This window comes from Polychytrium aggregatum, assembly GCF_025602895.1.
Source record: "Polychytrium aggregatum strain JEL109 chromosome Unknown BJ171scaffold_40, whole genome shotgun sequence".
Taxonomy (NCBI): Eukaryota; Fungi; Chytridiomycota; class Chytridiomycetes; order Polychytriales; genus Polychytrium; species Polychytrium aggregatum.
Window position 1 is genome coordinate 340,846 of NW_026516242.1, and position 24,846 is coordinate 365,691.

Consider the following 24,846-nt stretch of genomic DNA (forward strand, 5'->3'; position numbering starts at 1 on the left):
TCCACCATTACTGATCATAATGCTAACTTTTCTTCGCCTGATGATACGGGTCGCCTTGCCTCTATAGCCGGTGGCTATCTCTCTGGACTCTGAATACACATATGCACATCCAGCCACCCGCATGACCATTCATCTTCGCGGATGCGCGATCAGACGACTGTTGATGATATTGGCCCGCTCTTTCGGCGTCGACTCATATCGAAAGCGATTTGCACACATCAGACAATATCCCGCTCAGCACCGTCGGCGGCACCGTGGAGGCTGTGGTTCCGGCTCGCAGCTCCTTCAGCCGTTGTACGATATAGTTGGTATAGACGTTTTTGTTCTTGGCGTTGAGGAAGGACCGGCCTTCAATCTGAATCGCAGTCCTTTGATGAAACTCTCTGCCAAGTGAGCCCCATGCGTGTGAGTCGGGCGCTCGCACAGAGCCATTCGATGCCCCCGATGCTTTGCAGCCCGTGAGGGCATTGTGTCGATACTATCGCACGCGGGGACGGCCAGCCCTACCTCCTGTGTGCCGTTGTCAGATGCGGACTCCAGGCGACATCATTCCACCAGGAGCACTGGTTGTTCTCTGCTGGTGCGTGTGTCTCGAGGGTCTTCAAAATGAACTGGTACTTTTGCTCGCGCTCGCTGGTCTTCAGGTTCGGGATCGTGTGTCCCATACGGAAAATGATGGGAAAGCTGGACACCATCGGCTCCGGCGACTCGGACACAGTTTCGCGGTTGTTCTCTGGAGTGACAGGCAATGGCCCGTCAGCTATAAACTCACTCCCGCTATCCTTACCTCCCTCTCGGGTGGTTGGTGGAGGTGGATCTCCGACAGCGACGATGCTGCGGACAGAGTCCAGCCACTGCATCCCAATCGATCGGGAAGAGGATCTACCACTCGGTTGCGATACATACCAGACAAAGAAACCTGAGTGCGCTTCCCAGCCGCTTCCAGTATCGACCGCATATTGAAAGCAGAGTTGACAGTGCCATGCATTAGCTTGACTGGCCATCAGTGCTTTCCGTTGGACTCTACCAGGCGTGCTCGGGCCGTAGCAGTTGCAGCAGTCGTTTGAGTACCAAGTACACCAAGTACACCAAGCAAACGAATGGGCGCAGATTCGGTCGAGCCCGTGCGTACCTGACAGCAATGTGCTACTGCTGCAAAAACCGTTGATCCGGTTGCCAGCCGCTGTCCTGAATCCCCCAAGAGAGTTGATGAAGTTGCGCGACGATCCGCGAGAAGCGCTGCTGTCGTCATCGCTATCAACGATATCGTCCTGGACATAGGGCTGTTGACGCTGTCGCTTGATCGGTCGCCCATACCCAGCATCGCCGCCGGTGCACTCGACATCATCATCGACCATCGAGATCTCGCGGCGGTGAGGCGCCACGGGCTCGCTCGCACGAAGTGCGCGACTGCCGTCTACAAATCGGATCGAGCTGGAGGAAGCGATGATCAGGCCCCATCGGCGAGATATATCTGAGACACATGCGCCCCGACCCAATATCCACGAAACACAAACCTCTCTGTGCGCTCCCTGTGAGAATAGCGGTCCTCGTCCTGGCTTCGCCGCTCCAGGATCGTCTTCTTGGCTTTCTCAAGGGCCGCGGGATCCTTGCAAACATCGCAGCGCTTGTTTGGACAGACAATATCGAGATCCTTCTGGGTCGGGCTTTCGGAGAGCGACTCGCCAAAGTACCGACAGATAAAAACATGTCGACACAGCTTGGTGTTCTCGCAGAACTCAATCACCTGCGCGCCACGCAGAAGGTGCGAGGAGAATGTGGGTTGTGGAATGAGTAGTCGGAGCAGGATAGAGGGACGAGCAATCCGCCGAAAAGGCTGCGATCATGTCTGAGCTATGCCGCCAGATGATCCACGCACGAGACTCGCTCGCAAGGCCCTATGGATGCTCCCACCTTCTTGAATGACTCCATCGAGTTTTCAACTTGCTTGGCCCGCAGCGTTCTGTCACTCTTGGTTGCTGAGTCCACAGCCTGTGACTCGGTCTGGATCAGATAGCTGATGCGGTCGCGATCTTGGTGCGAGTAGTATAGGATACATCGACTCGCCTTGCCGTCTCGACCGGCCCGCCCAGATTCCTGGTAGTAGCTTTCGAGCGACTTGGGCATGTCCCAGTGAATGACAAAGCGGACATCGCTCTTGTCGATACCCATGCCAAAGCTGATCGTCGCAACCACGATATCGACAATCTCGGGAATGGCATCAGAGGAGCCTGCCTCGCCCTCATTTGAGGCAGCTCCTTCTACCGCCGAAAGATCGACAGGATTTGGATGATTTTGGGATGTAAAGGCGAGCGTCGGTGGCGGTGGCTGCATCAGCGGGATCCTGGAGCTAGTCTTTGTCCATGCTTCGAGTATCTGCTTTCGCACACTCGGCGACAAACCGGCGTGATAGGACTGCGCGCGAATGGAGTCGTCTCGCAGCCGCTCAGCGACCTCGTCGCACATCTTCCGGGTGCTGCAGTATCTGTGAACCCCGTGAGAAACATTAAATCGGAACAGGGAAAGCAGAGCCGAATCGGAGGGTTACCGCCAAATCCCTCCGATCCCGGAAGGAGGCGGATCGTAACCGATCAAATCAGACGGCTTACATGATGCCACAGACACCATCGACCCGCTCGTTGCGTGAGACTTGCTGCAGCCTCCGTCGTCGATTCTCGTACACGGCCTTGAGGAACTTGTGAACATCAGTATATGGATCGTTATCTTGATCCTTGAAGCGCACCTCGTAGTATAGGTTTATCCGATTGAAAGACGAGACGAAAACGAGGTGATCTGGCGCCAAAGCAAGCTGCCGCACAATGTCCCTTCGAACGCTGGGGAATTGAAGATTTGGTCAACCCTCAGTCAAATCCCCTGATACTGCCCGGAATTTCCCGCCCTCTCCACGAAAAGCAGCGGGTCGCGGCTGTCTACTGCCAATACGCCGTAGGAGCTACTGCTCATGATGGATATTGCGCTAGCGTACCTAGCTGTGGCTGTAGCCGTCAAGGCCATGACGGGAACATCGGAGAACGTATTCTTGAAGTACGATAGCTTGCGATAATCGTCGCGAAAGTCGTGACCCCACTCGCTGATACAGTGGGCCTGGAGAACAATCGTTCACAGACAACATTTGGACGCCATCAGTATGGTCGCTTGCGGTGGCTTCGGTCTGACTTTTTCTCGTCAGGGCCATCGCCACTGGCGTATCCCGTTGCGATAGAGATCATCGGCCGTCTTCATCGCGCTTGAGTTGCAAGAGTCGCCCACCTCGTCTACGACCAATCGCGCAAGCATGCCTCCCTGGTGGAGTCGCTTCAGGATGCCTCGGAAGTTCTCAGTGGCCATCAACTCGGGAGTCACTGCGATCCGACGGATGCTAGAAGCGTTAGTACGCCATGTGCTCATCCCGCCCATCATTTCCATAGCAGTATCAGTCGCACTGAGAAGCCGCTGCTGCGGGTCATTGATCAGCACCATACCATAGAGCAGTTTGATTGACGGCTGCTTTGATGAAAGCTCCTTCAAGATCTACAAAAGCGCAGTGGAGTGAGTGTTCGTGTCGAGGGCAGGTGGTATTGTCCATGCACCGCTGAGAGCAAGCATACACATTCACAAACACAGACAATGTTCTTGTCCTTCTGTTTTATGGTCGAGTTGAGCGTGGCTGCGTGGATGTTGAGGTCCACCAGTGCGCCGACTTGATTTTGCTGCAGCAAAGGTCGGAATGTTGAGCAGTCGCAACGATGCAACGGATGAGTGCGAAGCGATTTGCAGCCGACCGCTCTGCTTGAGGGCTGCAGCACTCTGTTTGACGGTTGTGGTAGCATTGGATAAGACGGATGCAAACACTCACAATCAGGGCTAAAGAAACACACAAGCGAGGCCGGCCAAGATGTGTTAGCACAGCAGAGTGCATTGCATTGTTGGCACCCATTCTAGCCGCCCCAGCACAATTCCGTGAGCTCTATAGTGCCGAGTCCCATTCGATTCGAGATAGCACGACCCGATACATCAGCCGATGTATTATTCGATCCCATAACGATCGACATCGGTGCAGGATCAGCAGACCGCAGCGATGTCGCCAGCTTCTCTAAAGGCATGCCGGATTCCTCTTGGCGAACAAGCAACCTCGTCCCGACCAAGATACCCACCAAGTAACGGCGAGACAACAATGCTGACACCGTCGCTGAGTACAGCGGGAAGCTGGTACGTAAGCGACTTGCCTCCGCCTGGCAGAGAGTTGTTCAGTAGAGGCTCAGCTCGGGATGCACAACCAGATGTCCAGCGTTTGGATCGAGTGCGGAAGCCGAATGGCTCCCTGCGTCTTACCGGTGGGCATGAGCACAAAGCAGTCCTTTCCTGCAATTCACATCGTCATCTTGATTAGAGCGACAAACAGCCTGTAATGCGAACGGCCACAGCCAAACAGCGGGTCCTGGCGCGATGCAATATGACTTGCCCTCGAGCGTTGCCTTGATGATCTCTTCCTGATTGCCACGAAATCGCTCGAGCTTGAACACTAGTGTCGATATCGATCCAGCAGAGGCAATGTAGAGGACTGTGTGGTCAGCCGACGGCCGTGGCGACGTCATCGGATTGGCATGATTGGGGATCGCTCGATCATTGAGGCTACGCACCTCTGCTGAGGGTCTCGACGAGATCACTGGGACTGTGGATCCTCCGTGGGCGAGCGGGTATGTCCAGCCCCGTCATGCTGAGGCCAACTCTGACAGGCTCTGTTGTAAGCGATCGATGAGGACGGGTCTGTCCGGGATCGGTCGCTGTTGCTGCTTGTGCTGTTGCTGCCTGTGTGGTCGGGGCTGTTGTCTGGGCTGTTGTCTGAACCCTCTCAGCACGGCGATTTGGGGGAGGCACCGGATGGAATCCGGCAGCCATGTTCCGGCCCTTGAAGAAAGAGGTGATCAGGGAGTTGTCGCTTCGCTGTGCGGCCTTGGAGGGCTTCTTGGGTGGCATGCTGGCTGGACGGGCGACCAGGAGCAGCAGGTCGAGATCAAGCCCACAACTTCGCAGGATGGTTTCGTCGCCTCGCCTCGGTTGCCGGTCCGTGGCAGGCCCGCCTGGTCGGCCCAATCACCCCTGCTCTGGAGGACCTCGTCGGGACTGCCAACGACTGCCAGCGACTGTCCATGGCTGCGTCAGCACTGCTTTGGCTGCATCGGGGCCGTCTGCGGGTTGGACGGTCGTCGCTGAGGCCAGGCGACATGACGTGAGAGCAAGGCAGGGCCGGGATCGATCCCCTCGGCTGGAGCAAAGTGATCCGCCAGCGATATTTCAGTCGCCTGCAGCCGGCATCGCTGGAGAGCCTGGTCGACTTTCGAGCCTCGGCACCACTTGGCTTCCACCGCTGCTGCTACTGCCGTCGCTGCCGCGGCACCCACTCACTGAATGCTGAACAGCGACTTTGTGGTCGAGACAACCGACGCTGGTGTCGGCAATCGGACAATGAGCCAGAGCAACTCTGGGATCGCAACGCATCCCAGTGCGTGGACGCCGACCAAGACACTCCTCAAGCACCTGGCGGCGATTCTACTTTCGATCCTGCTATGGACGGCCCTGACGGCCGCCCTGCCGTTCACCTACCCCATCGGCGACAGCCTCGGCAGCGGCGCATGGCTCACCCTCGTCTGGATGTATATCTTTTCGCGCCTGCCTTCATTCGCATGCACGTCACTCCTGTCGACCCTCTTTGCGCACGAGTTGATGATCCTTCCGCTCTCAAGATATAGCTACGTTCGGGGCTGGGTTCCCGTCTTTGCCCATTTCGGATACTGCCTCGGTCTCGACATAACCCTGCTTCTCGTGGCTGGCTTCCTGAACCCGATCCGAACGCTTCTCACGGTCGCCTGTCGCCAAGCCCTGGACATTGTCATCATCGGCACCACCTTTGGAAACTGGGGTCCAGCCGCCCTTCGCCACTCCAGAGGGTGGTGGAAACGGGTGTTTCTGTCGATATCAGTCATGGGCTTCACGCATCTGTTCTGGCTTGGCTCGGTAAGCGCAGAATCTATCAGGGCAGGGCAGGGCAGGGCAGGGCCGAACGGATCGATAAGGCCGGGATGAAGCTGTGCGGGAATCCATTGCCGACAGTGTCTTCGTGGGGCAGGTGGCCGTCTGAGTGTGCGATTGGAAGCCCGGTCTGTGCGAATGGCCTGGCTCGATGGGCTCGTCTGACAGTCGTGATGCCCAACGAGTAACCAAAGAGACACTGATAGCGGATGGGTCAAACAAAGCAGTATCCTCCCACGAACATTGCTGTGGTGGTCCCAACTAACTCGACTCGGTGCTCCGCCGCCAACCGCTGACCTCGACTGGACCTGGCATTCCGTCTACTTTCTGCTGTCGTGGTCAAGCTCCTGTTTTTTTACGTGCTCATACGCTTCCCTGAAATCCCAGCTCGATTGGCGACCCTGGTTGCGTTCCGAGTCTTTGCGGATCTGATCTCGACCGCAATCTTCAACCTCGTGACGGCGCCTGGAAAGGACACTTGGAGCGCCGACCTGTGCACTATCATTAACTGTTCCCGGCTCATGGTCGAGACATGGGCAAGTGCCGTCGCTGCTTCCCTTCTCACAATCCGTCGAACCAGGCCATCCCCGGCAAGAGCAATAATACTGACTCACTGTTCTTCTCCGACACCATCGGCATCGGCATCGGCATCGGCATCGGCATCGGCATCGGCATCGGCATCGGCATCGGCATCGGCATCGGCATCGGCATCGGCATCGGCATCGGCATCGGCATCGGCATCGGCATCGGCATCGGCATCGGCATCGGCATCGGCATCGGCACTGACACCGTCGTGGATGCTCCTCCGTCTTCGCGGCAATCTCGGCCTTGATACATATGACCCGACTCTTGCGGGATGGACAGCATGCCATGCATTTTGGAATCTCCGTCACCAACTCGTTTGAGCGGTCCGACCAGTTCTACATCCCCTTTGGAGCTTATTTACTTCTGGACCTGTTCTGGATCCTCCTGGATGCGCTTCACAGCCACTACAACTACCTTCAAGCCTTGATTCGGTTTGCAGGCGGCCGGCTGATCCACAGCAGTGCCGAGAGCTCGGCCCAGCTCGGCGGAGGCACCACAATGGTAGTGCTCGATGGTGCCTCCATGCTGGATATAAGCAAGGCCGATCGGAAAAAATGTACGAGCGGATCGATCAGCACCACAAAAACAACAATCTTCCCTCCCATTCTCAAGTCGTCGCTGGGCCTGTTCTATTCCCAGAGCGAGCGCTATAGTCGCAACCCCAGTCCGCTGGCATCGACCGAATTCCATGTCGCTGCGCCTGCAAAGGCCGGAACTACAGACTCATCGGTATCGATCAAACAGCCCGGCTGCGATCCCCTCCAGCTCGCAGAGCCGAGTTCGAAGCATCTCGGTACAAGGCTCGGACCGCCAGAGCCGACCCGAGGCCCTTCCAGCGATGATGCCGGTGTGGCTCGCTCAGGTCCATACTCGATCAGCCTCAAGATTGCCCGATCGTGCGGCCATCTCCACGATCCTTCGAGTTGCTCGAGCCCTCGCATGCATAACTCGGCATCTCTGTCCTCGTCGCGCATTCAGTTGCCATCCAACTGCGAAACCTCAACAAGATCGATGAACGAAACCCGGACCTCGTGGTCCGTCGGATGGGATCAGGTCGGACCCTCGAGCGTGATATTCTCACAAATGCTTGCCGGTGCGATCCAGTTCTGTCATTCCAACTACATCATCGAAGATGGAGAGTACCTCAGGACTCGGAGCAAGCTCCAAGGCGTCCTCGTGGCTGTGGTGGGTCGCTTGGTGGGAATCCTAACATCCGTAATTGCCCTGGTATGTATGGTGGGAGCTGGGATTCGGGTGCTGTTGGAGAAAGGCCTGTTTTCGACAGGCCAGAGTCGGACGACCGCCGGGCCGAGAGGTTTGAGGGGTGTTGTGAAGAATGTGCATGCAGCTGACCGAGGCAGATGTGCGAATGAGCCGGACAGAGGCTGCCTCGTCCATGATCGCCCCGTTCTCGCTCACTCATCGATGCGTTCCGTCATCGGCCAATGCCTTCTGCGCTGACGGATGGCAGCCTTGCATCTGCCTGGGGCCCAACCACCAATGGTTTCTGCAGGATCTTTGTCTACGGCGGGAGTATGCCTACTCGACAGCGGCGCTGGCTATCTGTGCGATCGCATATGTTCTTGCTGGGAGGATTGCGATTGCATGCATTCGGCTGCCGTCGATCGAGACGAGCCGCAGCAGCGCTCTGAGGATAGCCCTGGCGACGCTCTTTGGAGCCGATACCTTTGCCCTGGTTCTCGGGATCTACTTTATGTTTCCCGCATTCAGCCTGACACAGATGGGTTTGGCAAACGGCAACCTAATGGGGTTTATCGATAGAGTGCTTGGCTCATGATGTTGCTGTCGCAGTGATCCTGCTTGTGCCGAAATGAACATTGTCCCGGTCGCCCCGCATCTGTCCACATCCGCCCCGCATCTGCCCTCATCCTCCCATATCTACGCTTGTCGCTGCTCGCCACCACGTCCGGTGGGCTGCATCGTCCGGTTGCCTGCTGGTCCCGCGTGCGCTGTACCCGCACAATCCGCGACCCGGCCACCCTCCGTGTTGGGCTCGCTCGACCCCATCGCAGGCTTGCCATCCATCTCCTCCCCGCCTCCTTCGCAGCCGCTCCCGCCCCAGCTCCACGCCCAGCTCAACTAGTCCATCCGAAATGTGTGCTCTCTGGCAGGCAAGTCCTCTGATTTGCTGAATGACGGCCCCGCCATCGTCATGCGCTGTCGCCATCAGTCCTCCACCGACATTCCCTTGGCCGGCACAACACCAGCCATCACCCGCACCCCAGCCGCCGCCGGCTGGTTCTGTCTTGCAGGACCAGATTCCCCTCCCTCAAACAAAAAGAGCAGGCCATGCTCATGTTCTGTCGCTCTCTTCCCCGCTCTGTCCCGTTTTTGAATGCATAGAAACCCTCCGAACACTTCCACACCATGGGTGGTCGCTCGGGCGTCTTTGACCATGTCGCCCCTTCTCAAGGCAACGGCTCGGAGGCGGACCGCAGCACAGACTCGGTCACGCTGGCTTTCAACAAGTTTGCCATCCAGGCCAAGAGTGCTCTCGACAACTTCCTCACCAAGGCCCACGAAGCCACCGGCGGTGCCATTGGTATTCCGGCCAAGGTGCGATATGGCCCCCTCCGTCCCTTGGACCTGGTGTTGTTCCACGGCAACGACCCTGTGTCCAAGTGGATCCAGAACATCGAGAAGGAGAAGATTGCCCCCAGTTTGAGAAGCCCTTTTGCCGAACTCTGGTCGCATGTCGGTATCATTGTCGACCGCTCGATCTTGGACCTGGAGTGCCTCGAGCCAGGCAAGCTCTACGTCTACGAGTCGGTCTTCACCGGCACCATCGCCGGCTACGTCTCGACCAAGACCATGCCCGTCGACCATCCTGGTACGTATCTCTTGTATGAACCGCCTTCGACTGTCGAGACTCTGTTTTGTCTGCGATTCACTTGCGGCCGACGGTGGAATCCCTTGGTCGCGAGCGTCTTCTGCCCGTCTCGATCGCTCGTTCCCCCTCCCCAGCCCAGCTTGTCTCGTCTGTTGCCATCACGTCCTTACGCACACTCGTCCTGCAGAGGCGCTGGAGAAGGGCTGCCACGCCGGTCCCCAGATTCGCGAGTTTGAAAAGGTCATCTGGGAGTATGACGGCGACATTGGCATCTGCCCCCTCATCGAGTCAGAGTACCAACGCATCACCGACAGCATCCACGAGTCCCGAAGCAAGATCGGCGCCTTCCACCAAAAGTACAGCACCTTCAGCTACCCGTTCTCGGCCCTTCCTCAGCTCTCGGCTGTCGACGAGGAGATCGCCAAGGTCTGGAAGGTCCTGCACTCGGCCCTGGTCAAGCAGGACACCGCCGTCTTTTGCTCCGAGATGGCCGCCCTGCTCTACAGCGAGCTCAGCGTCGTAGGCTTTGAGGCCGACACAGCCCACACCTCGACCCCGCTGGCCCAGCAGGTCGCCCCCTGCTTCGGCGGCGTCTGCTACTTTGTGAAGAGCAGCGGTAAGCCTCAGACAGGCATGGCAGCAGTCGAGATCGTTGATACTGGCCCGCGCTCTCTGCACACGGCTTGCTGATGCCTGTTGACTTTCGAATGTATTTGCCCCGGTTCATCCAGGCCGCTCTTTCCTCTGGCCTGATGGCAAGACCATTCCCCTCCGCCAAGCCAAGCCTCGCAGGTAGACACCACCACAAACCCGATCGCTGCTCTGGTGTTGCTCTGTTGTTGCTCTGTTGTTGCTCTCCGTCATGGCCACAGTCTGATCGTTACCCTCTGGCCATTTGCACATCTGCTCCTCAGCGCTTCGTCCAACACCTCCAAGTAACGGCATCCAGTTCTGCCCCTCTAATCCGACCGCGAAGCCAAGGCGCTGTTGCGATATGATATGCCATGATATGGTGTGATGCGCACTTTTCATTCCTGTATGTGTACCAATACGTCTCTACATTCTCTCTCCCTATCTATCCCCCCTCCATCCAATACATTTCGCAGATTTGCATCACGGTACTGAACGAGCTCCAGCTCACCGCACTCCCCACCCCATGCACACTCGCTCGACCTGTGGACCCTGTATGCCACCAGGGAGGTGGTCACAATCTTGGGGGGCTGCATCGCCTCGAGACACATCGGGGCACTTCCAGTCCGTCCAAACTGGAGTAGGACTGCATTTGGGTGTTGACCACTTCTTTGTAATGGCTTGAGTCCGATGGAGTCGTATGCAATAAAACCTGATCAGCTGCCTCAGGGTGAAGACATCGGATCACTGCCCGTTCATACCATCCAGTTCCCCACCAGCGCCAGCACCAGCATCAGCATCAGCGCCAGCACCAGCACCAGCGCCAGCACCAGCACAATCCAATCCCCGTCAGTTTGACTCACCGTCTCTCGCTCCGCATTTCATATGTCGCTGCACATGCAAGCAGCCCCCTGATTGGCGTGGCTGCTGCGCCGAGAACAGTCACTCCTTTGTCGATGGTTCCCGGTGCCTTCTCGTTCGCACGTGATAATCCGTTGTCTTGGGCCTGATCGGCACAACAGCCGCTGCCGCCAATCCAGCATCGCTCCAGCTCGTGCAAACCTCCAGGGCTCGCCGGCTGTCCTCGGATCTATGCGCTTCCAGCACCTGTCTCTGAGGTGCTCTGCAGATATGAGTCATGATTGGCAGGACATATGTGTGCGAGCAGCTATAAATCTCACGCGACGGCCGCTGGTCGAGCCATCCCATCACCTCAGTCAGTCCCATCACCAACGACTTATATCAACCAACTAGATCCCACATTAGCGATCTCATCCATCCTTTTGCTCTCACCCGCATCATGGTAAGCACTGGCATCGCATCCTGTGTTCGGGGTTCCCACTGGCAGATGATAGGCACATTGTTGCCCATCGCCGTCCGTCGCCGTCCATCGATTCTCACGCCCGTTGATTCCTTGCTGCCCACCCGAGCTCAGTTCAACATCATCAGAAACCTTACCAAGACCGAGCCCGTCGAGCATCCCTCTGCCGAGTCGCAAGTCTACCTGGTTGGCGGCGGCATTGCTGCCCTCAGCGCCGCCTTCTACCTGATCCAGGATGCTGGCATGGATGGCGCCAACATTCACGTCCTTGAGAACCTCAAGGTGCCTGGTGGCAGCATGGACGCGCACGGTACTGCCGAAAAGGGCTACCTGATGCGTGGCGGACGAATGTTCGACAGAGGTACGGCTCTTTCGAGACACATGCGAGAGATCCTGACTCTCCCCAGCGCTCTTCGTCGGACGGCCACCGCCACAGTTCATTTGGCCTGATGCATGCTGGTCACTCCTCTCCATGCGCCCACGGGCCCTCGTGTTTCATATCCCCATACCTCTAACACTCTACCGCTCCCCGACATTTGGCATCGCCGTCTCCGCTGCAGAGGCCTACACTTGTCTCTATGACATTCTCGCCAACATCCCCTCGCTCCGAACCCCTGGCAAGTCCTGCAAGGAGGATATCTTTGAGTTCTCGGCCCAATTCAAGACCTGCTCCAAGGCTCGAGTCGTCGCCGAAGGAGCCAAGATCATGGACGTCCACACCCTGGGCCTCAATATCAAGGACCGCGCTGCCTTTACCGAGCTCATCCTCTTGCCCGAGGCCATGATCGACGGCAGAAAGATCAACGACTACTTCACCGAGGAGTTCTTCACCTCCAACTTCTGGTACTGCTTCTGCACCACATTCGCCTTCCAGCCCTGGCACAGCTTGCTCGAGTTCCGTCGATACGCTTTGAGATTCATGCACGAGGTGCCCCAGCTCGACACCTTGGCTGGTGTCTGGCGAACTCCCTACAACCAATACGACTCGATCATCCATCCGCTGCAAAAGTGGCTGAGCGAGAAAGGTACAATGTCAATACGACGCCCCAGCGACTCGCTGCTATGATGTTGCTATGACGCTGCTATGCTGCTGCTATGACGCTGCTATGACGCTGCTATGACGCTGCTATGACGCTGCTATGACGCTGCTATGACGCTGCTATGCTGCTTGATCAAAGACGCTGTTTTATGGTGATTGACAATGGCTTTGGTCCTCTAACCTCAAACCTCGGATCACGTCTCCATCCAGGTGTTCAGTTCGAGTACGATACCATCGTCACCTCGGTGGACTTTGAGATTCTTGAAAACCAAAGGTACGTACGCTTTGCTTTCTTCTTGGTCGTGCCCCACACCTGATTCGGCTGCCAGGAGGCCATTGCAGACCCTCATCGGCGTCCTAGCGCCCTTATCCTGACTTGTGTGTCTCCACTCTTCCTCCGGATATCTTCAGATACATCTACGCAATCCACGGCACCCGAAAGGGCGTCCGCTTCGATACCGAAATCAAGCGCACGGACCTGTGTCTGGTCACTTTGGGATCCATGACGGCCGGCTCCAGCATTGGTTCCATGAGCACTCCGCCCAAGATCGACAACGAGGCGGCCAAGAATGACCCATGTTGGGTCCTCTGGCGCGACATTGCCAAGCGACAGCCCGACTTTGGTCGACCTGAGGTCTTCTATGACCACATCAACGACTCCAAGTTCCTGTCCTTCTCCGTCACCTTCCACGACTCGACCTTCATGGACCGCCTCGTCGAGTGGACCAAGAACGAACCCGGCACAGGCGCCCTGGTGACCTTCAAGGACTCGAACTGGTTCATGTCCACAGTCTTCCCTCACCAGCCACACTTTGCCAACCAGCCCAAGAACGTCAATGTCATGTGGGGCTACTCTCTCTTCCCCGATCGGGTCGGCAACTTTGTCAAGAAGCCCATGACCGAGTGCTCGGGCGAGGAGATTCTGATCGAGCTCTTGAACCACTACCAATTCACGGACATTCTTGAGCCTGTCCTGAAATCGGCCAACTGCATTCCGTCCATGCTCCCGTACACCATGAGCCAGTTCAACCAGCGCCGCATCACCGACCGGCCCAAGGTCATCCCTCAGAATGCCATCAACTTTGGCTTCATGAGTCAGTTTGTCGAGAGTATCCCGGAAGACACCGTCTTTACGGTCGAATATTCTGTCCGGTACGTGACGGATTACATCCCGCCTCTCTGTGCATTGGCTTGCATTCGCCTCACTCCATCGCATTTCTCTTTGGTTGGTGGTTGGGTTTGATGTCGCCGAGTCCTGACCGTGTCTGCTTCATTCCCACAGCTGTGCCCAAATTGCTGTCTACGGCTTGCTCAAGCTGGACAAACCTCTGACTCCGATCTACAAGGGCTGGCTGGATCCCAAGGTCCTCGTGAAGTCGTCGCTGGCCATCAACTCGTGAGCCAGCTGTGTCGCTCGCATAAAGCCAGCCCACCTATTATCTCTCTAGATCCTTGGGGTATGCCATACAATAGTAATACAGCATATTTGAAACAAACCGAAACAGGGTGTCCCTGAGTGTCCCTGAATGTCTTTGAGTGTCTCTGAGTGTCTGACAGTGATCTGTGGGCCGTGGTGGGCAAGCCGTGAGATTGTTTCCGACCGTCGCTGGCAATCAAGTGGCCTCGGGTGGTTTAGGGAGCATCATCTTGAATACCCCGGTGGATCTCCTGTGGAATTGCCCAACTGGCAGTGATGTCGAGACTCTGGAATGTGGTGCATGCATTCGACCTTTGGCCCTCTCCATAGGTTCTCGACAACAAGGCAGTCGGATCGAGCGAGTCGGGGGCCATGTATTCTGGGACATGGCCATCTCTTGTGACGGTGGGAATGCTCAGTGCTTGGCAAAGCTGGGCGAACTCGGTACGCATCCCCCTTTCCTTGGTGACTGGTCACGGTAGATAGGTGTATTCAAGACCCGGAGAAGACAGCTCGTCCAAAGCGAAACGAAGAACCATCTTTGAGCCAGGATTGTCGCTCAACCCATTTTGCATTCCACTGCATCTATCCGTCCCCCTCATCCCTTCATCCAGTCGCAACCTAAAGCGAATGGGCTGTGGAGTCAAATGTGACGACATTGTCGCAGACGAGACTCGGCCCTGCATCCCACCCTATTGAATGTATCGAGCAGCGCAGAGCAGATCAGAGCAACGCACAGCAGCTCTTGGCCAGCCACATCTTCGGTAGTAGGATCGCCAGCATCGACGCAATCACGAGCGACAGTACACAATGACATCGCCCTTTCTTCGATCATCGTCATGAAAGTGGCTGTTGAAGAATCGTGCACACTGCATAGATATGGATGAGAGTACGTGTCAATTGCAGGGGGACTCATTCTTTCATGATGCAGCTCTACCCTAGGCGCCAGCTCCGGCAAAGTCGCTCGAACACAACAATGCCCGTTCGCATGTCCGTAGCAATCCACAGCTTCTCACAGCTTACCACTCGATAGTCCGAGCCAAGGATGAGATCCCGCATGAGTGCCTCCAGTGTCTGGAAAATGACAATGTGGCTTGGCCAGCTGTACCTTTGAATCTTGTAGGGCTGACCCGGGACGGCGATAGGTTCTGTGTCCTCGCCAGCAGCGGCGACTGTGTGTAAGGTCTTGTTTCCAAAACTGGGTGAGAAGTACTGCTGGATGAACTGATGCGGCTGGGAATAGAACAGATCATCTTCTGGAATGTATGATCCGCGATCGACGACGCCCAGGGGCGGCTCGCAGCTCAGAAACCGCATTTCAATATCCCGATGGATGTGGCTGTAGTACGGTGTCGAGTGGCAAGGCATCAGAAACAAAATGCCGTCGACCGAGACTGGTTGGTTTCGAATCGTTGTTCGCAGCCAGGTCATCACGTCAATGACGCCGCGCTGGTGCACATTGGAAAAATAGTAGGCCGCGCCAAAATTGGTGATCGCCAAGAAGGCCAGCCAGATGTACAAGTCCAAGCGGCGCACGAGCTTCATCTTCCAGGAGACTGGCTGTTCGACCGCCTGTTCACGATCGAGCTTCACAGCCTTGGCCAAGCTTGCGAGCTGCACGCCGGAATATGCCAACGTGATTGGAAGGATTGGTAAAATAAAACGAAACTCTTTGTGGGCAAGGAGGCTATATCCACCGATCGTCCACAGCATCAGAAAGAGCGGCAACCGAAGGCGTGTCTTGCGTATTCCCAAGATCATGGCTGGAATGAAGGTCAAGGCAACAACTGGATATCCTTGGGTCCAATACCAGTGCCATGGATGTCCTCCGTAAAATATCGATATGTTGTGGACGATGTTGACTTTGAAAAAGTTGAAGGGCGTGAAGGTTAGGCTCTTGTAGAAGGCCTTATCGATCACGACTGCAAAGACTATGGCCACCGTTCTGAAGGAGGAGACAAAAGGTGCAACATGAGAGCAGCGCCAACGAAGTCAACAACGCCAACGGCACCAACAGAGCCGGCGACGACAAGTCGGCTGTGAGACGTCCAGCACAGCGCCGCTGCAAGCCGATCCCATCACGACAGGATCAAACTATACGTACGCCACCACAGCAACCTTTCCCAGGATCGAGAGTGAGTTTTTCCGATTCTGCCAAAGCAGATGAGTGCCCATGAAGATCCACAGGATTGCGTTTGTGGGCCGGACGATGCATCCAGCCGCAGCAACAGCAAGCGCTATCCATAGATCCCTGCAAACACATGTGGAGCGCGTTAACCTACGGAAGCAAATAAGATTCTATGGAAGCTATGGGCGCAGCACATTCCTGGGCCGGGACAAGTCGCGCATTGGAGTGGCATACCTGTCCTGTGCTTGGGACTTGATCCGCGTCCATGGCCAGTAGTAGAGAGCCACGACCGTAAAGGTCGTTTCCATGCAGTTCGAAAACGTCCGCACGCCGCAAAAGTAATTGAACCACGACATGAATGACGCAGCGAGCTGGCCGGCACGATACACGGCATCGATCGCGAGATGGTGTTGGTGATGAAAGGGTCAGTTCCTGATGGTCAGATGCACCCTGTTCGTTCCTCCATTGCTCTCAGTCAGAGTAGACCGATCTCCCTCGGTCACTCTTGCATACAAACATACCGCCCAGCTTGCAGCGTCCTTTCCAAAAAGCTTCCATGTCAGCATGAATGTGTACGTGTCGGTCATGGCCGAGAAAGCCGCCTGAATCAGCTTGGGGGTCAAAATCTAGAGGTGTTCAAGAAACAAGTGCAGACAATTAGTCAGTATAACATATTGTGAGCGACAACATCGGATCGGCATAGAGCGTTACTCCCTCTGAGCGGGAGAGCATGATAGATGGTGGCATCCATTAGACCAATCCAACTGCCCACAGAATGGTAGATCAGTGGGTACCGTTCGTTCTTGGATGAGTCCAAGTCCCAGTGCTGCAACTCACCACCAGCTCGGTGTTGTCTAGCCCGAGGCTCTTGAGGGCCTGGTATCCTAGTGCGAAAATGAACGGATGGGCAAAGCTGCGAATTTGGTGGGCCCACTCCCACGTCAGATGTCCATAGGTAACATCGGGGACAGTGCGAGTTAAGGAAGATGCTTGTGGCAGTCCGCCATTGGAACGGTATCGATGCAGGCCATAAGGGTGAAGATTGCAGACAGACATGATGTGGCATGGCCGGCACAACGGGCGTCATGAAAAGGATATCCAAAAACAAAGGCATGGGCGACTTCAAGCGACTGCCAGTATTCATCAGGGCTGAAGAAGGTCTTGACCGAGACGGCATTGTAGGCTCGGAAGGCAAAGGCAGCCAGGAAAATTTTGAGAAACAGCGTGGGCTTCAGCGGAATGGAGATGCGCGTCTTCTCGCTGCTGATGTGGGCCGACAGTGGCGATGACTCCGAAGACTTGGCCGGGACTGCTTTCTTTGGCATGGGCCGCCGTGATTCAGGCGGATTTGCGGCTGCCTTTGCGTGACTCGTCGTGCGTCGCCGCGACGCAGAGCCGTCGGAGAGAGATGCGATTCGAACAGGGGCCTCGTGCCCGTCGAACTGCTCGAAGCTCACCCTTCCATCACCCTGATCGTCATAGTAGTCGCTGTACTTGTCCTCTGCTTCAAAATCGTGCTCGTCGTCTCCATCCATATCGTCGGTCCAGTCTTCGTCGCTGGTGCCCACCTTTGGCGACCGCCGCTCGGGCGGGGGACAGGTGGGTCTCCGTCGCCGAATCTGGAGGGTGGCTTTGGGTTGTGGTCGACGCCAATGCATCTCAGCAGCAGGCGCTGGACCGTTGGCGGGTGTTCGAGAGGGCATCGGATGTGTCTTTGAGATCGCTGCTAAGCGGGTCTTGAGGGCATCGATGCTGGCCTTCCGCTTGATTCGTTCCTGGCAGAACTGCTCCCAGGACATGTCCAAACCGCCGGGCGGGTTGGGCAGAGCAGCATCGGGAACAGACTGGGAACTCTCCTGGAGGTCGGGTAGGGGCGGCTCTGCTGATGCCATGGGCGAAAAGCGCTTCAGAGGGCGGGAGGGGTGGAGCTGGGAGGGGGCAGGCGAGATTGGGAAAGCGCAACAACAGCAGCAGCAACAGCAGGAGAGCCAGAAGGCCGCGGCAGCAAGGGCATGCAGGCGCGCGGTTTCGGCGGCACGTGTCCGTCCCTGTGGATGCAGCCTGGCTCGATCCAGATCAGCCGCGCCTTCTCGGCGTCCTTGGCTGGATGTTCGCCCGCCCTTCCCATCACCGAGCCAGCTGCTGCAAGCGTCCAAGAAAGACCGCCGCCATGCGGGCCATTGCGCTCTACGACTGCTTCGCCGATGGCGATGGCGAGATCAGCTTTTCTGTGGGCCAGCTCATCCTCGAAGGTGACGACCGCTCTGTCCACAGCGCTGCGTCGGTGCCCCCGCTTGTCCGAGGCAAGAATGCGACACTCACGGCGATTGCCACCGCTTGGACGCCTATCCGCAGTGACCCCGGACCCGGAGCCTGGCTGGTTCCAAGGCCGTCTCGAAAACGGCACCGTCGGACTATTCCCAGGCAACTATGTCCGGTTTGAAGAGGATGTAAGCCTATCGCCTCCCCTCTCCTCTTGCCTTCCCAGACATTGGCTCGGTTGATACCGACGATATCTGGGGCTGGCTAGCAGCCCCTTGTCAATCCGTGCGCTGGGACCAAGTGCCGCCGCATGCCTGCAGCGTATTCACTCAATGCGTCTCTGCGGCCGTCAATGCTCCTGCACTCTGTTTGATGTCCCGACGCAGCCGCCCAAAATCAAGCCAAACGCCGACGCAGCGCCCGTCTCGGCCGTGAAACAGGCACAACTGGTACGAGTGCATCATTCGCTCAACGAGTCCGGTGGTTGACAAGATTGGGCAACAGCACTCTGTCGGTCCAAGCGATCTGGATTGGACTAGACTGGACTAGACTGGACTAGACTGGACTAGACTGGACTAGACTGGACTAGACTGGACTAGACTGGACTAGACTGGCACTTGGCTGCTGCTGCTATTTCACAGCCTTGTCGTCCCAGCTCGAACAGGGTGTCCAATGGATGTGATGAGTTTGTGTGGGCTCCGTCTCGCTGACCCCTTGCAATTCTTGGCCACTTTCCCTGCCCCCGTCCCTGTCCATCAATCCCGATGCTCAATCGATCCAGAACTTTGAAAAAAAGGAAACCGGGTCTTCCAACCCTCCGTCCGGTGGATTGAAGCCATCGGGATCGTCGGGCTCCATCTCCAGCTTGGCCACAGACTTCCGAGCCAATCTCCGCAAGATCAGCAAGAGCGACGAGCGGCCGGGGTCGGTATCGGATTCGGAGGTCCAGCGGAACAAGGTCAATCCACAGTCCATGCGCGCAGCGCTGGTGGAAAAGTCTGGACATATTGCCCTTTCGGGGATGGAGCGAGCCGGCATCAAGCCCAAGTCGCCCGAACCAAGCCAGAGCCAGAGCCAGAGCCAGGATCCACGACCAAATGCAGTCCAGCAAACCGGAATCAAGTCGTCCTCAAGCGCTACATCATTGAGCTCTCTGGGGGACCAACCACCCTCGCTTCCTCGGCGGCCAACGCAGCCCGTCGTACCCAGCGCCGCCGCCTCGAGCACCGAAGAAACTCAGGAGTCTACGAGCGTGGAAGCACTTCGCAGCAAGTTTTCGGGCGGCGTCGCATCCAAGCCCGCTCAGCCGCCGGTAGTTCCAGGCAAACCCGCTGAGATCAAAGCCTACAATGTCGGGGCAAAGGGCGGCATCAAGTCCGACTCTGAAGCCGATGAGGCTCCGCGCGCCCTGCGTCCATCCGAGGTTAAGAAGCTGCAGGGACTAGGCAGTCCCGACGACACAACCAGCGCCCCGGCGACATCCAAAGCACCGTGGTCGACAAAACCATCCGAAATCAAAGCAGCCCAGGTGCTTACGGATCCTGATGCTCTCGCGGGCAATCCCTGGAAGGACATCAAGGCTGTATCGACCACTGCAATTGCGACGGCACCTGCCTCCCAACAGACATCGCCCGAGCCGCGAACCAAACCAGCGCCGCCTATCACCCGGTCTTCCACGGAGCCAGCGCCCACCGCATCGTCTGCCTCAATCCAGCTTTCGCCTGCCATCAAGCCGAAGCCGCCTGTGCCGCCGCCATCGAGAGGTGTGAGGCCAATCGAGTCGCCCAGCGCCACTCCGGCCCCTCCCACCGCCCCTGTATCCAGTGGCGGACCGCCGCTCCCACCCCGACCTAACATCAAGAGCGATCTACCACCGCCCCTACCACACCGCAAGCCAGGTACGCTATGCTTCGATCCGTCCTTCTCGCGTAGATACGGATGCGCACGATGCACTTGATGTCCTGTGCAACATACGGACTGATTTGAAGTGCGCCAGGGACTTTACATCTTGTGTATTATATCTTACATCGTGCAACTTGCATGGTGCATGGTGCATGGTACATGGTGTGACGTTAGCTATGCAAAGCTATGGTCATTGAAGGGCATTCATATCCCCGTAACATTCCCACTAACGACCGCTGGTCTCGGCTCTCGACCACAGCAACAAGCGATGTACAAACGCTCACTGCAGGCGCCAAGAAACGATACGAGCGGCTCTTTGCCGAACTTGACAAAGCAGCGGCGGGATATCTAAAAGGCGACCAAGTCCGCACGATCTGGCTCCGATCCATGCTCGACAACAAAACCCTAGGACTGATCTGGTGGGTCTCGGCGATCTGGATACATGCTGCGCTTGGATCTCATGCAGAGGGCCATGCTCCTCCACCATCGCGCAGTACGGCCACACTTCCAAATGTCCCTCTCCAGCTGTCACTCACCAATTCGGCGGTGCTACGATGTCTGCCGTTGGACGTACTTCCTGCAGGAATCTGGCGGACATGGACAGCGATGGCATGCTGAGCAAGAGCGAGTTTGTAGTCGGAATGTATCTGATAGGTAAACTTGACCACCGCACAAACAAGCCGTCTGTCGAATGTATCTGAACCCGCACAATAACCAGCTGCGGGTGCCCGAAGCAGCGATCCCCGAGCTTGACAACTCAGATACCTTCTTTATTTCTTGCAGATGAACGACTGAGTGGGAACGCCGTGCCCGAGACCCTGTCAGCCGCCATTGTGTCGCAGTCTCGATAGTTGGCTGCGACTACCCGGCAGAACCAGACGACGGCGCCTTTGATTGCAGTTTGGGCTGCGATTTCTGCTTCCGTCGACAGCACCACACACATGTACGATACACCCAAGGCGCTTCCAAGGAAGGCGAGGGAACCCGACGGTTCAAAAGCGCTCCCCCTTGTCACTACCGAGCGGAAATACATCATGTCCTGGAAGTCCGATTCCTGTGAAGAGATGCCTGTGAGAGCGGCTGGCTGATCGGAGGGCGCTGCATTTGGCCAAGCGACAATCACTGCCGAGGCTGACGATTCTTCAGACACTTGGGGCGGGGCTGACGACCAGGCTGGTTTGCTGCAGGCACCCATGGAGAAACACGAGCCCGCACTGGTGGCAACGGACCTCGGATGACGACCGAGACACTCACGACAGGGTCGTTACGTCAAAGATGGCGCGATGGAGCAATCCACTGTCGGCATTGCTCTCAGCGCGGTGGTGGTGCATCGGGCGATGGCGGCTCCAACGGCGGCAATCGCGTGCTGGCTGCTCGGGTGGAATCAGAGGAGCCGAGCCGCCACCACCACCACCAGCAACGACACCACCAGCGACTTCCTGAGCCACGGGGAAACTCATCGCGCAGTCACAGAGACATCCGACCCGATCCACCAGCCCGCCAGGTTGCAACTCTATCGACGAAGCCGCGACGGCAGCCAAGTCCCATACATCGGGCCGAGCCGTCGTCCATCCACCACCATCGCCCGCCAGGCTCATCCACCACATCGTCCCAGCCACCGGCCTTGATCGCAGCGGACATGGCGCTGCCGGCATGTCGCCTCGGCCGTTTGTTTGTGTGATCCATACACGCCGCAAGCAGCCAGTGGCGGTGCGGGGCCGTTGCGGGGCTGCCAACACTGCGACGGCGATTGGCTGGTGAACGGCGCGCGGCGATTGGTCGCGGGCCTCTCGGTGGCGCTCTCGCGGGTCCTCGCGGGGCCTCGCGGTGCTCTCGCCCGTCGCAGCGAGACGCTGCGCAGCAGAACGTTCTCGTGCGGCCCGCCAATCGCGCAACACGATTGGCCGGCTGCTGCGGCTTGGGGTTGGCTGGGCGGGCGCCGGGCGATGCGGGCGTGCGGCTTGTTGCAATGGGCGCGAGGTCATTTGTTTGGGGAAGGCGAGCGGCGGATGGCGGATGACGGGTGGCGGGTGGCTTGCTGTGGCCTCGCTGTCCGTCTCGCTATCCGTCTCGCTGTCCGTCTCGCTGGCCATCCAATGCGAGCGACGACCAGCAAGACCAGCAAGACATGCCATAACATGCCATGAACATGCACCACACATGTGCTGCAGAGAGATGCCTCCGGTGTGCGGGACATGGATTCAAAGCAGATGCACATGCACAGACGACAGCGCGCGGGCCGATGGCGTGTGTCGCTGCGGCACCTCTCGCTGCGGGCGAGAGCGCAGACCGAGCCGCGCGCCGATTGGCCGTGGCAACGCTGGCGAGCGCGGCCTTGTCGCCCAGACCCCTTGTCGCGAGCCTCTGGTCTGTCGCCAGGGCAGGGCGGATGCTGGACTGCGTTGGTCTGCGTCGGGTTCGCGCTGGGCGGTGGGGGGTGCTCGGGCGACGAAAGTATAAATATCGGGCAGGTGGCCCTCTCCGTCACTCTTCATCGCACGATTTTGCATCTCCCCGCCTCTCCCTCGCCTTTCTTCTCTATCCAATATGTCTGAGTGGTTCTCTGGTACTTACTACGAGGTCGGCCAGGTCGTCACCTTCAACGGTAGCTCTTACCGCGTCCTCCAGGTAACATTCTGGTCTGCCACAGCCATGCCTGTCTGCTGCAGACGGAGCATCCCGCGTGTCGCCGTGGTCTTTGCATGGCCGGAGGTTCATCGCCGGCCATGTTGGTGGCGTCTGCTGTCGAGCCCACCCATCCGATCGTCTCACTGACTCGTTCACCGACATTGTGTTCTTTCGTTCCCTCCAGGCCCACACCTCCCAGTCTGACTGGTCCCCCGAGGTTGCCCACTCGCTCTTCGAGCGCACTGGCCACCACCACCATCAGCAGCAGCAGCAGCAGCAGCAGCAGCAGCAGCAGGGTGGCTACCAGGCCTACGACCAGGCCCAGCCCGCCCAGAGCACCCAGCAAAACTGGCTCGACCCCCGCGGCTGGTCCAAGCAGAACCAGATCATCGGTGGCGTCGCCGCCGGTGCTGCCGTCCTGGGTCTCGCCGCCTTTGGTGTCCACGAGTACCGCCAGCACCAGGTAAGCCAAGCCAAGCCAAGCAACGCCAAGCCGCCTGCTTGTCCATCATGGCTGACCTGTCGCTGCACCTGCCTCTGTCTGATGTGTACTGATGCGCCCCGTCTTTCTGCCACAGCACTACGTCGAGCAGCACGGTGCTCAGGAGTCCTGGAACTCTGGCAACTGGACCGAGGAGGCCCGCAACCGCCGCCGCGAGGTCGAGGCCGCCTCCAACCGTGGTGAGGGCCCCGCTGCCTACTGGATCCTCCGTGAGGCCTCTGAGCCCATCCCCTCCAACGCTATCCCCGGTGGCTCTGCCGATGGCGAGCGCCTGTACATCATCCGTGCCTACCACGAGGGCGGTGTCCACATTGGCCACCTCACCAGCAGCGGCAACGCCTTCATCTCCTACGCCGGCCGTGCTATCTCCGTCAGCCAGTACGAGGTCCTCGTTGGCGATGAGAGCCACATCCGCTGGATCGATTTCACCGGTGCCCTTGCCCCCACTGCCGAGCACACCCCCGTCCTCGGTGGCCACGAGCAGGACGGCAAGCCCCTCTTTGTCACCCAGGCCTTCCACGAGAACAACATCTACCCTGGCAAGACTGGGTAAGCATCACCGTCGCTCGCTGGTTGTGCGATGGCCCGAGTTGCCGTCTGCCCCCGGTCTCCTGCTCTATCATCCGAACACACGCTAACATAGACATATCTGTACACTCTGCTCGCTCTTCAGCCCCCATCTCCAGGGTGCCTCCATTGCCTTCCGCAGCTCTGAGGTTGTTGTCAAGCAGTACCGCTACCTCGCTCTTGCTTAAGCAAGCCTATGTTCATAATCGTCCTTTGCTGTCCATATTTTGAGATGTAAAATCATGCCTATATCAATATATGAAACGTAGCGTTTCATTTGCACATTTACAGTTCCGTTGAAGAGACGGCGTGTGGGTGGTGCGTTCTGGTGGCGACTGGTGGCGACTGGTGGCAGGCTCGGCTGTGCAGCCAGGGCGATGAGCATCATGAGCATCATGAGCGCCACCGCGTCGATCTTCGAGGCGGCCAGCTCTTGTGCGCCACAGCCATGTTGTGAGATCGCAAGGACATTGATCGCAAGGACATTGCATCGGCAACTCGGCAGACATCGTGCGCTCCGGTCGCTGAGCACGCAGTCATCGAGGCGCGAATATGCGGGGCCCCTGTTCGCACTCGCTTCTGGACTTGCCAGAGTGTGTTCCAACAGGATCCCCGCTGTCTGACAGGTCCGATATCAGACATGTCGCCACCCGATGTGCCCCAGCACACATCCAAGCCTCCTCTCTCTTCTCGCCGAGAAACTCATCCAGCTGAGAATAGGACTGGCATCCCCGATAGACTTGACATCCCCGACAGGCCTGGCATCGAGGCATCTGAGTGCCAGGAGCTCGCAGGTGTCCAAGGGCCGCTGGAGGTATTCGAGATCGGGCTGGCGGCAGCAGATGGAACGACGGACGCAGGGCGGCGTGGCATGCACGTGACCCAGGCGATGGCCTCGTCGTGCTCAGGTGCTCGCGCTCAGCGCCGTCGCGCACGTTTGAGCTTGCACTCCTCGGACAATCCCCACAGGTGAGCCCTCTGCGT

General features: G+C 57.8%; 7 protein-coding genes across 7 annotated transcripts; 5 read left to right on the plus strand and 2 right to left on the minus strand.

The window, feature by feature from the left end:
* Window positions 1-5: 5 nt before the first annotated feature.
* Window positions 6-5,024, minus strand: BJ171DRAFT_214864 (P-loop containing nucleoside triphosphate hydrolase protein). Its single transcript, XM_053106412.1, has 16 exons — window positions 4,641-5,024; window positions 4,463-4,522; window positions 4,333-4,362; window positions 4,155-4,232; window positions 3,857-3,864; window positions 3,627-3,710; window positions 3,483-3,531; window positions 3,271-3,362; window positions 2,987-3,105; window positions 2,610-2,834; window positions 1,915-2,485; window positions 1,518-1,747; window positions 1,133-1,434; window positions 907-939; window positions 508-733; window positions 6-383 (listed from the first exon to the last, which is right to left on the minus strand). Exons 1-16 carry the CDS (start codon window positions 4,975-4,977, stop codon window positions 194-196), a joined length of 2,634 nt encoding a protein of 877 aa, XP_052963493.1. The 5' UTR covers window positions 4,978-5,024; the 3' UTR covers window positions 6-193.
* Window positions 5,025-5,029: 5 nt separating this feature from the next.
* BJ171DRAFT_518585 (uncharacterized protein) lies at window positions 5,030-6,166 on the plus strand. Its single transcript, XM_053112266.1, has one exon. The coding sequence runs from the start codon at window positions 5,410-5,412 to the stop codon at window positions 6,082-6,084; it is 675 nt and encodes a 224-aa protein (XP_052963494.1). The 5' UTR covers window positions 5,030-5,409; the 3' UTR covers window positions 6,085-6,166.
* Window positions 6,167-9,179: 3,013 nt separating this feature from the next.
* BJ171DRAFT_214947 (uncharacterized protein) lies at window positions 9,180-10,450 on the plus strand. The gene is made up of 3 exons (XM_053106415.1): window positions 9,180-10,082; window positions 10,198-10,258; window positions 10,381-10,450. The coding sequence occupies exons 1-3, from the start codon at window positions 9,329-9,331 to the stop codon at window positions 10,403-10,405; spliced, it is 840 nt and encodes a 279-aa protein (XP_052963495.1). The 5' UTR covers window positions 9,180-9,328; the 3' UTR covers window positions 10,406-10,450.
* A 994-nt stretch (window positions 10,451-11,444) lies between these two features.
* BJ171DRAFT_462443 (myosin-crossreactive antigen) lies at window positions 11,445-13,952 on the plus strand (the record flags this gene model as incomplete). The annotated part of the gene is made up of 5 exons (XM_053108514.1): window positions 11,445-11,778; window positions 11,978-12,442; window positions 12,667-12,730; window positions 12,868-13,608; window positions 13,739-13,952. 5 exons carry the CDS (start codon window positions 11,445-11,447, stop codon window positions 13,854-13,856), a joined length of 1,722 nt encoding a protein of 573 aa, XP_052963496.1. The 3' UTR covers window positions 13,857-13,952.
* Window positions 13,953-14,664: 712 nt separating this feature from the next.
* On the minus strand, window positions 14,665-17,326 carry BJ171DRAFT_427642 (Alg9-like mannosyltransferase family-domain-containing protein; the record flags this gene model as incomplete). The annotated part of the gene is made up of 7 exons (XM_053107817.1): window positions 14,665-14,742; window positions 14,897-15,818; window positions 15,978-16,151; window positions 16,254-16,372; window positions 16,523-16,627; window positions 16,839-16,934; window positions 17,123-17,326. The coding sequence occupies 7 exons, from the start codon at window positions 17,324-17,326 to the stop codon at window positions 14,665-14,667; spliced, it is 1,698 nt and encodes a 565-aa protein (XP_052963497.1).
* An 800-nt stretch (window positions 17,327-18,126) lies between these two features.
* BJ171DRAFT_518594 (uncharacterized protein) lies at window positions 18,127-21,216 on the plus strand. Its single transcript, XM_053112267.1, has 7 exons — window positions 18,127-18,253; window positions 18,357-18,451; window positions 18,650-18,712; window positions 19,045-20,161; window positions 20,425-20,584; window positions 20,749-20,819; window positions 20,949-21,216. Exons 1-7 carry the CDS (start codon window positions 18,172-18,174, stop codon window positions 21,014-21,016), a joined length of 1,656 nt encoding a protein of 551 aa, XP_052963498.1. The 5' UTR covers window positions 18,127-18,171; the 3' UTR covers window positions 21,017-21,216.
* A 1,362-nt stretch (window positions 21,217-22,578) lies between these two features.
* BJ171DRAFT_518598 (uncharacterized protein) lies at window positions 22,579-24,150 on the plus strand. The gene is made up of 4 exons (XM_053112268.1): window positions 22,579-22,793; window positions 22,978-23,256; window positions 23,372-23,844; window positions 23,969-24,150. The coding sequence occupies exons 1-4, from the start codon at window positions 22,713-22,715 to the stop codon at window positions 24,048-24,050; spliced, it is 915 nt and encodes a 304-aa protein (XP_052963499.1). The 5' UTR covers window positions 22,579-22,712; the 3' UTR covers window positions 24,051-24,150.
* Window positions 24,151-24,846: the final 696 nt, after the last annotated feature.

What these genes read in the sequence shown, in the direction of transcription:
- BJ171DRAFT_214864 (XM_053106412.1), bottom strand. Translation starts at nt 4,977, where the DNA reads ATGCCACCCAAGAAGCCCTCCAAGGCCGCACAGCGAAGCGACAACTCC. An exon ending in ACGGCTACAGCCACAGCTAG is followed by an intron (nt 2,835 to 2,986) that starts GTACGCTAGCGC and finishes TCAATTCCCCAG; the next exon opens with CGTTCGAAGGGACATTGTGC. An exon ending in CAGTAGCACATTGCTGTCAG is followed by an intron (nt 940 to 1,132) that starts GTACGCACGGGC and finishes CGATACTGGAAG; the next exon opens with CGGCTGGGAAGCGCACTCAG.
- BJ171DRAFT_518585 (XM_053112266.1), top strand. Translation starts at nt 5,410, where the DNA reads ATGCTGAACAGCGACTTTGTGGTCGAGACAACCGACGCTGGTGTCGGC.
- BJ171DRAFT_214947 (XM_053106415.1), top strand. Translation starts at nt 9,329, where the DNA reads ATGTCGGTATCATTGTCGACCGCTCGATCTTGGACCTGGAGTGCCTCG. An exon ending in CTACTTTGTGAAGAGCAGCG is followed by an intron (nt 10,083 to 10,197) that starts GTAAGCCTCAGA and finishes CGGTTCATCCAG; the next exon opens with GCCGCTCTTTCCTCTGGCCT. An exon ending in CGCCAAGCCAAGCCTCGCAG is followed by an intron (nt 10,259 to 10,380) that starts GTAGACACCACC and finishes TCTGCTCCTCAG; the next exon opens with CGCTTCGTCCAACACCTCCA.
- BJ171DRAFT_518598 (XM_053112268.1), top strand. Translation starts at nt 22,713, where the DNA reads ATGTCTGAGTGGTTCTCTGGTACTTACTACGAGGTCGGCCAGGTCGTC. An exon ending in GCTCTTACCGCGTCCTCCAG is followed by an intron (nt 22,794 to 22,977) that starts GTAACATTCTGG and finishes CGTTCCCTCCAG; the next exon opens with GCCCACACCTCCCAGTCTGA. An exon ending in ACGAGTACCGCCAGCACCAG is followed by an intron (nt 23,257 to 23,371) that starts GTAAGCCAAGCC and finishes TTTCTGCCACAG; the next exon opens with CACTACGTCGAGCAGCACGG.
- BJ171DRAFT_518594 (XM_053112267.1), top strand. Translation starts at nt 18,172, where the DNA reads ATGCGGGCCATTGCGCTCTACGACTGCTTCGCCGATGGCGATGGCGAG. An exon ending in CCGTGAAACAGGCACAACTG is followed by an intron (nt 18,713 to 19,044) that starts GTACGAGTGCAT and finishes CAATCGATCCAG; the next exon opens with AACTTTGAAAAAAAGGAAAC. An exon ending in AGTCGGAATGTATCTGATAG is followed by an intron (nt 20,820 to 20,948) that starts GTAAACTTGACC and finishes TATTTCTTGCAG; the next exon opens with ATGAACGACTGAGTGGGAAC.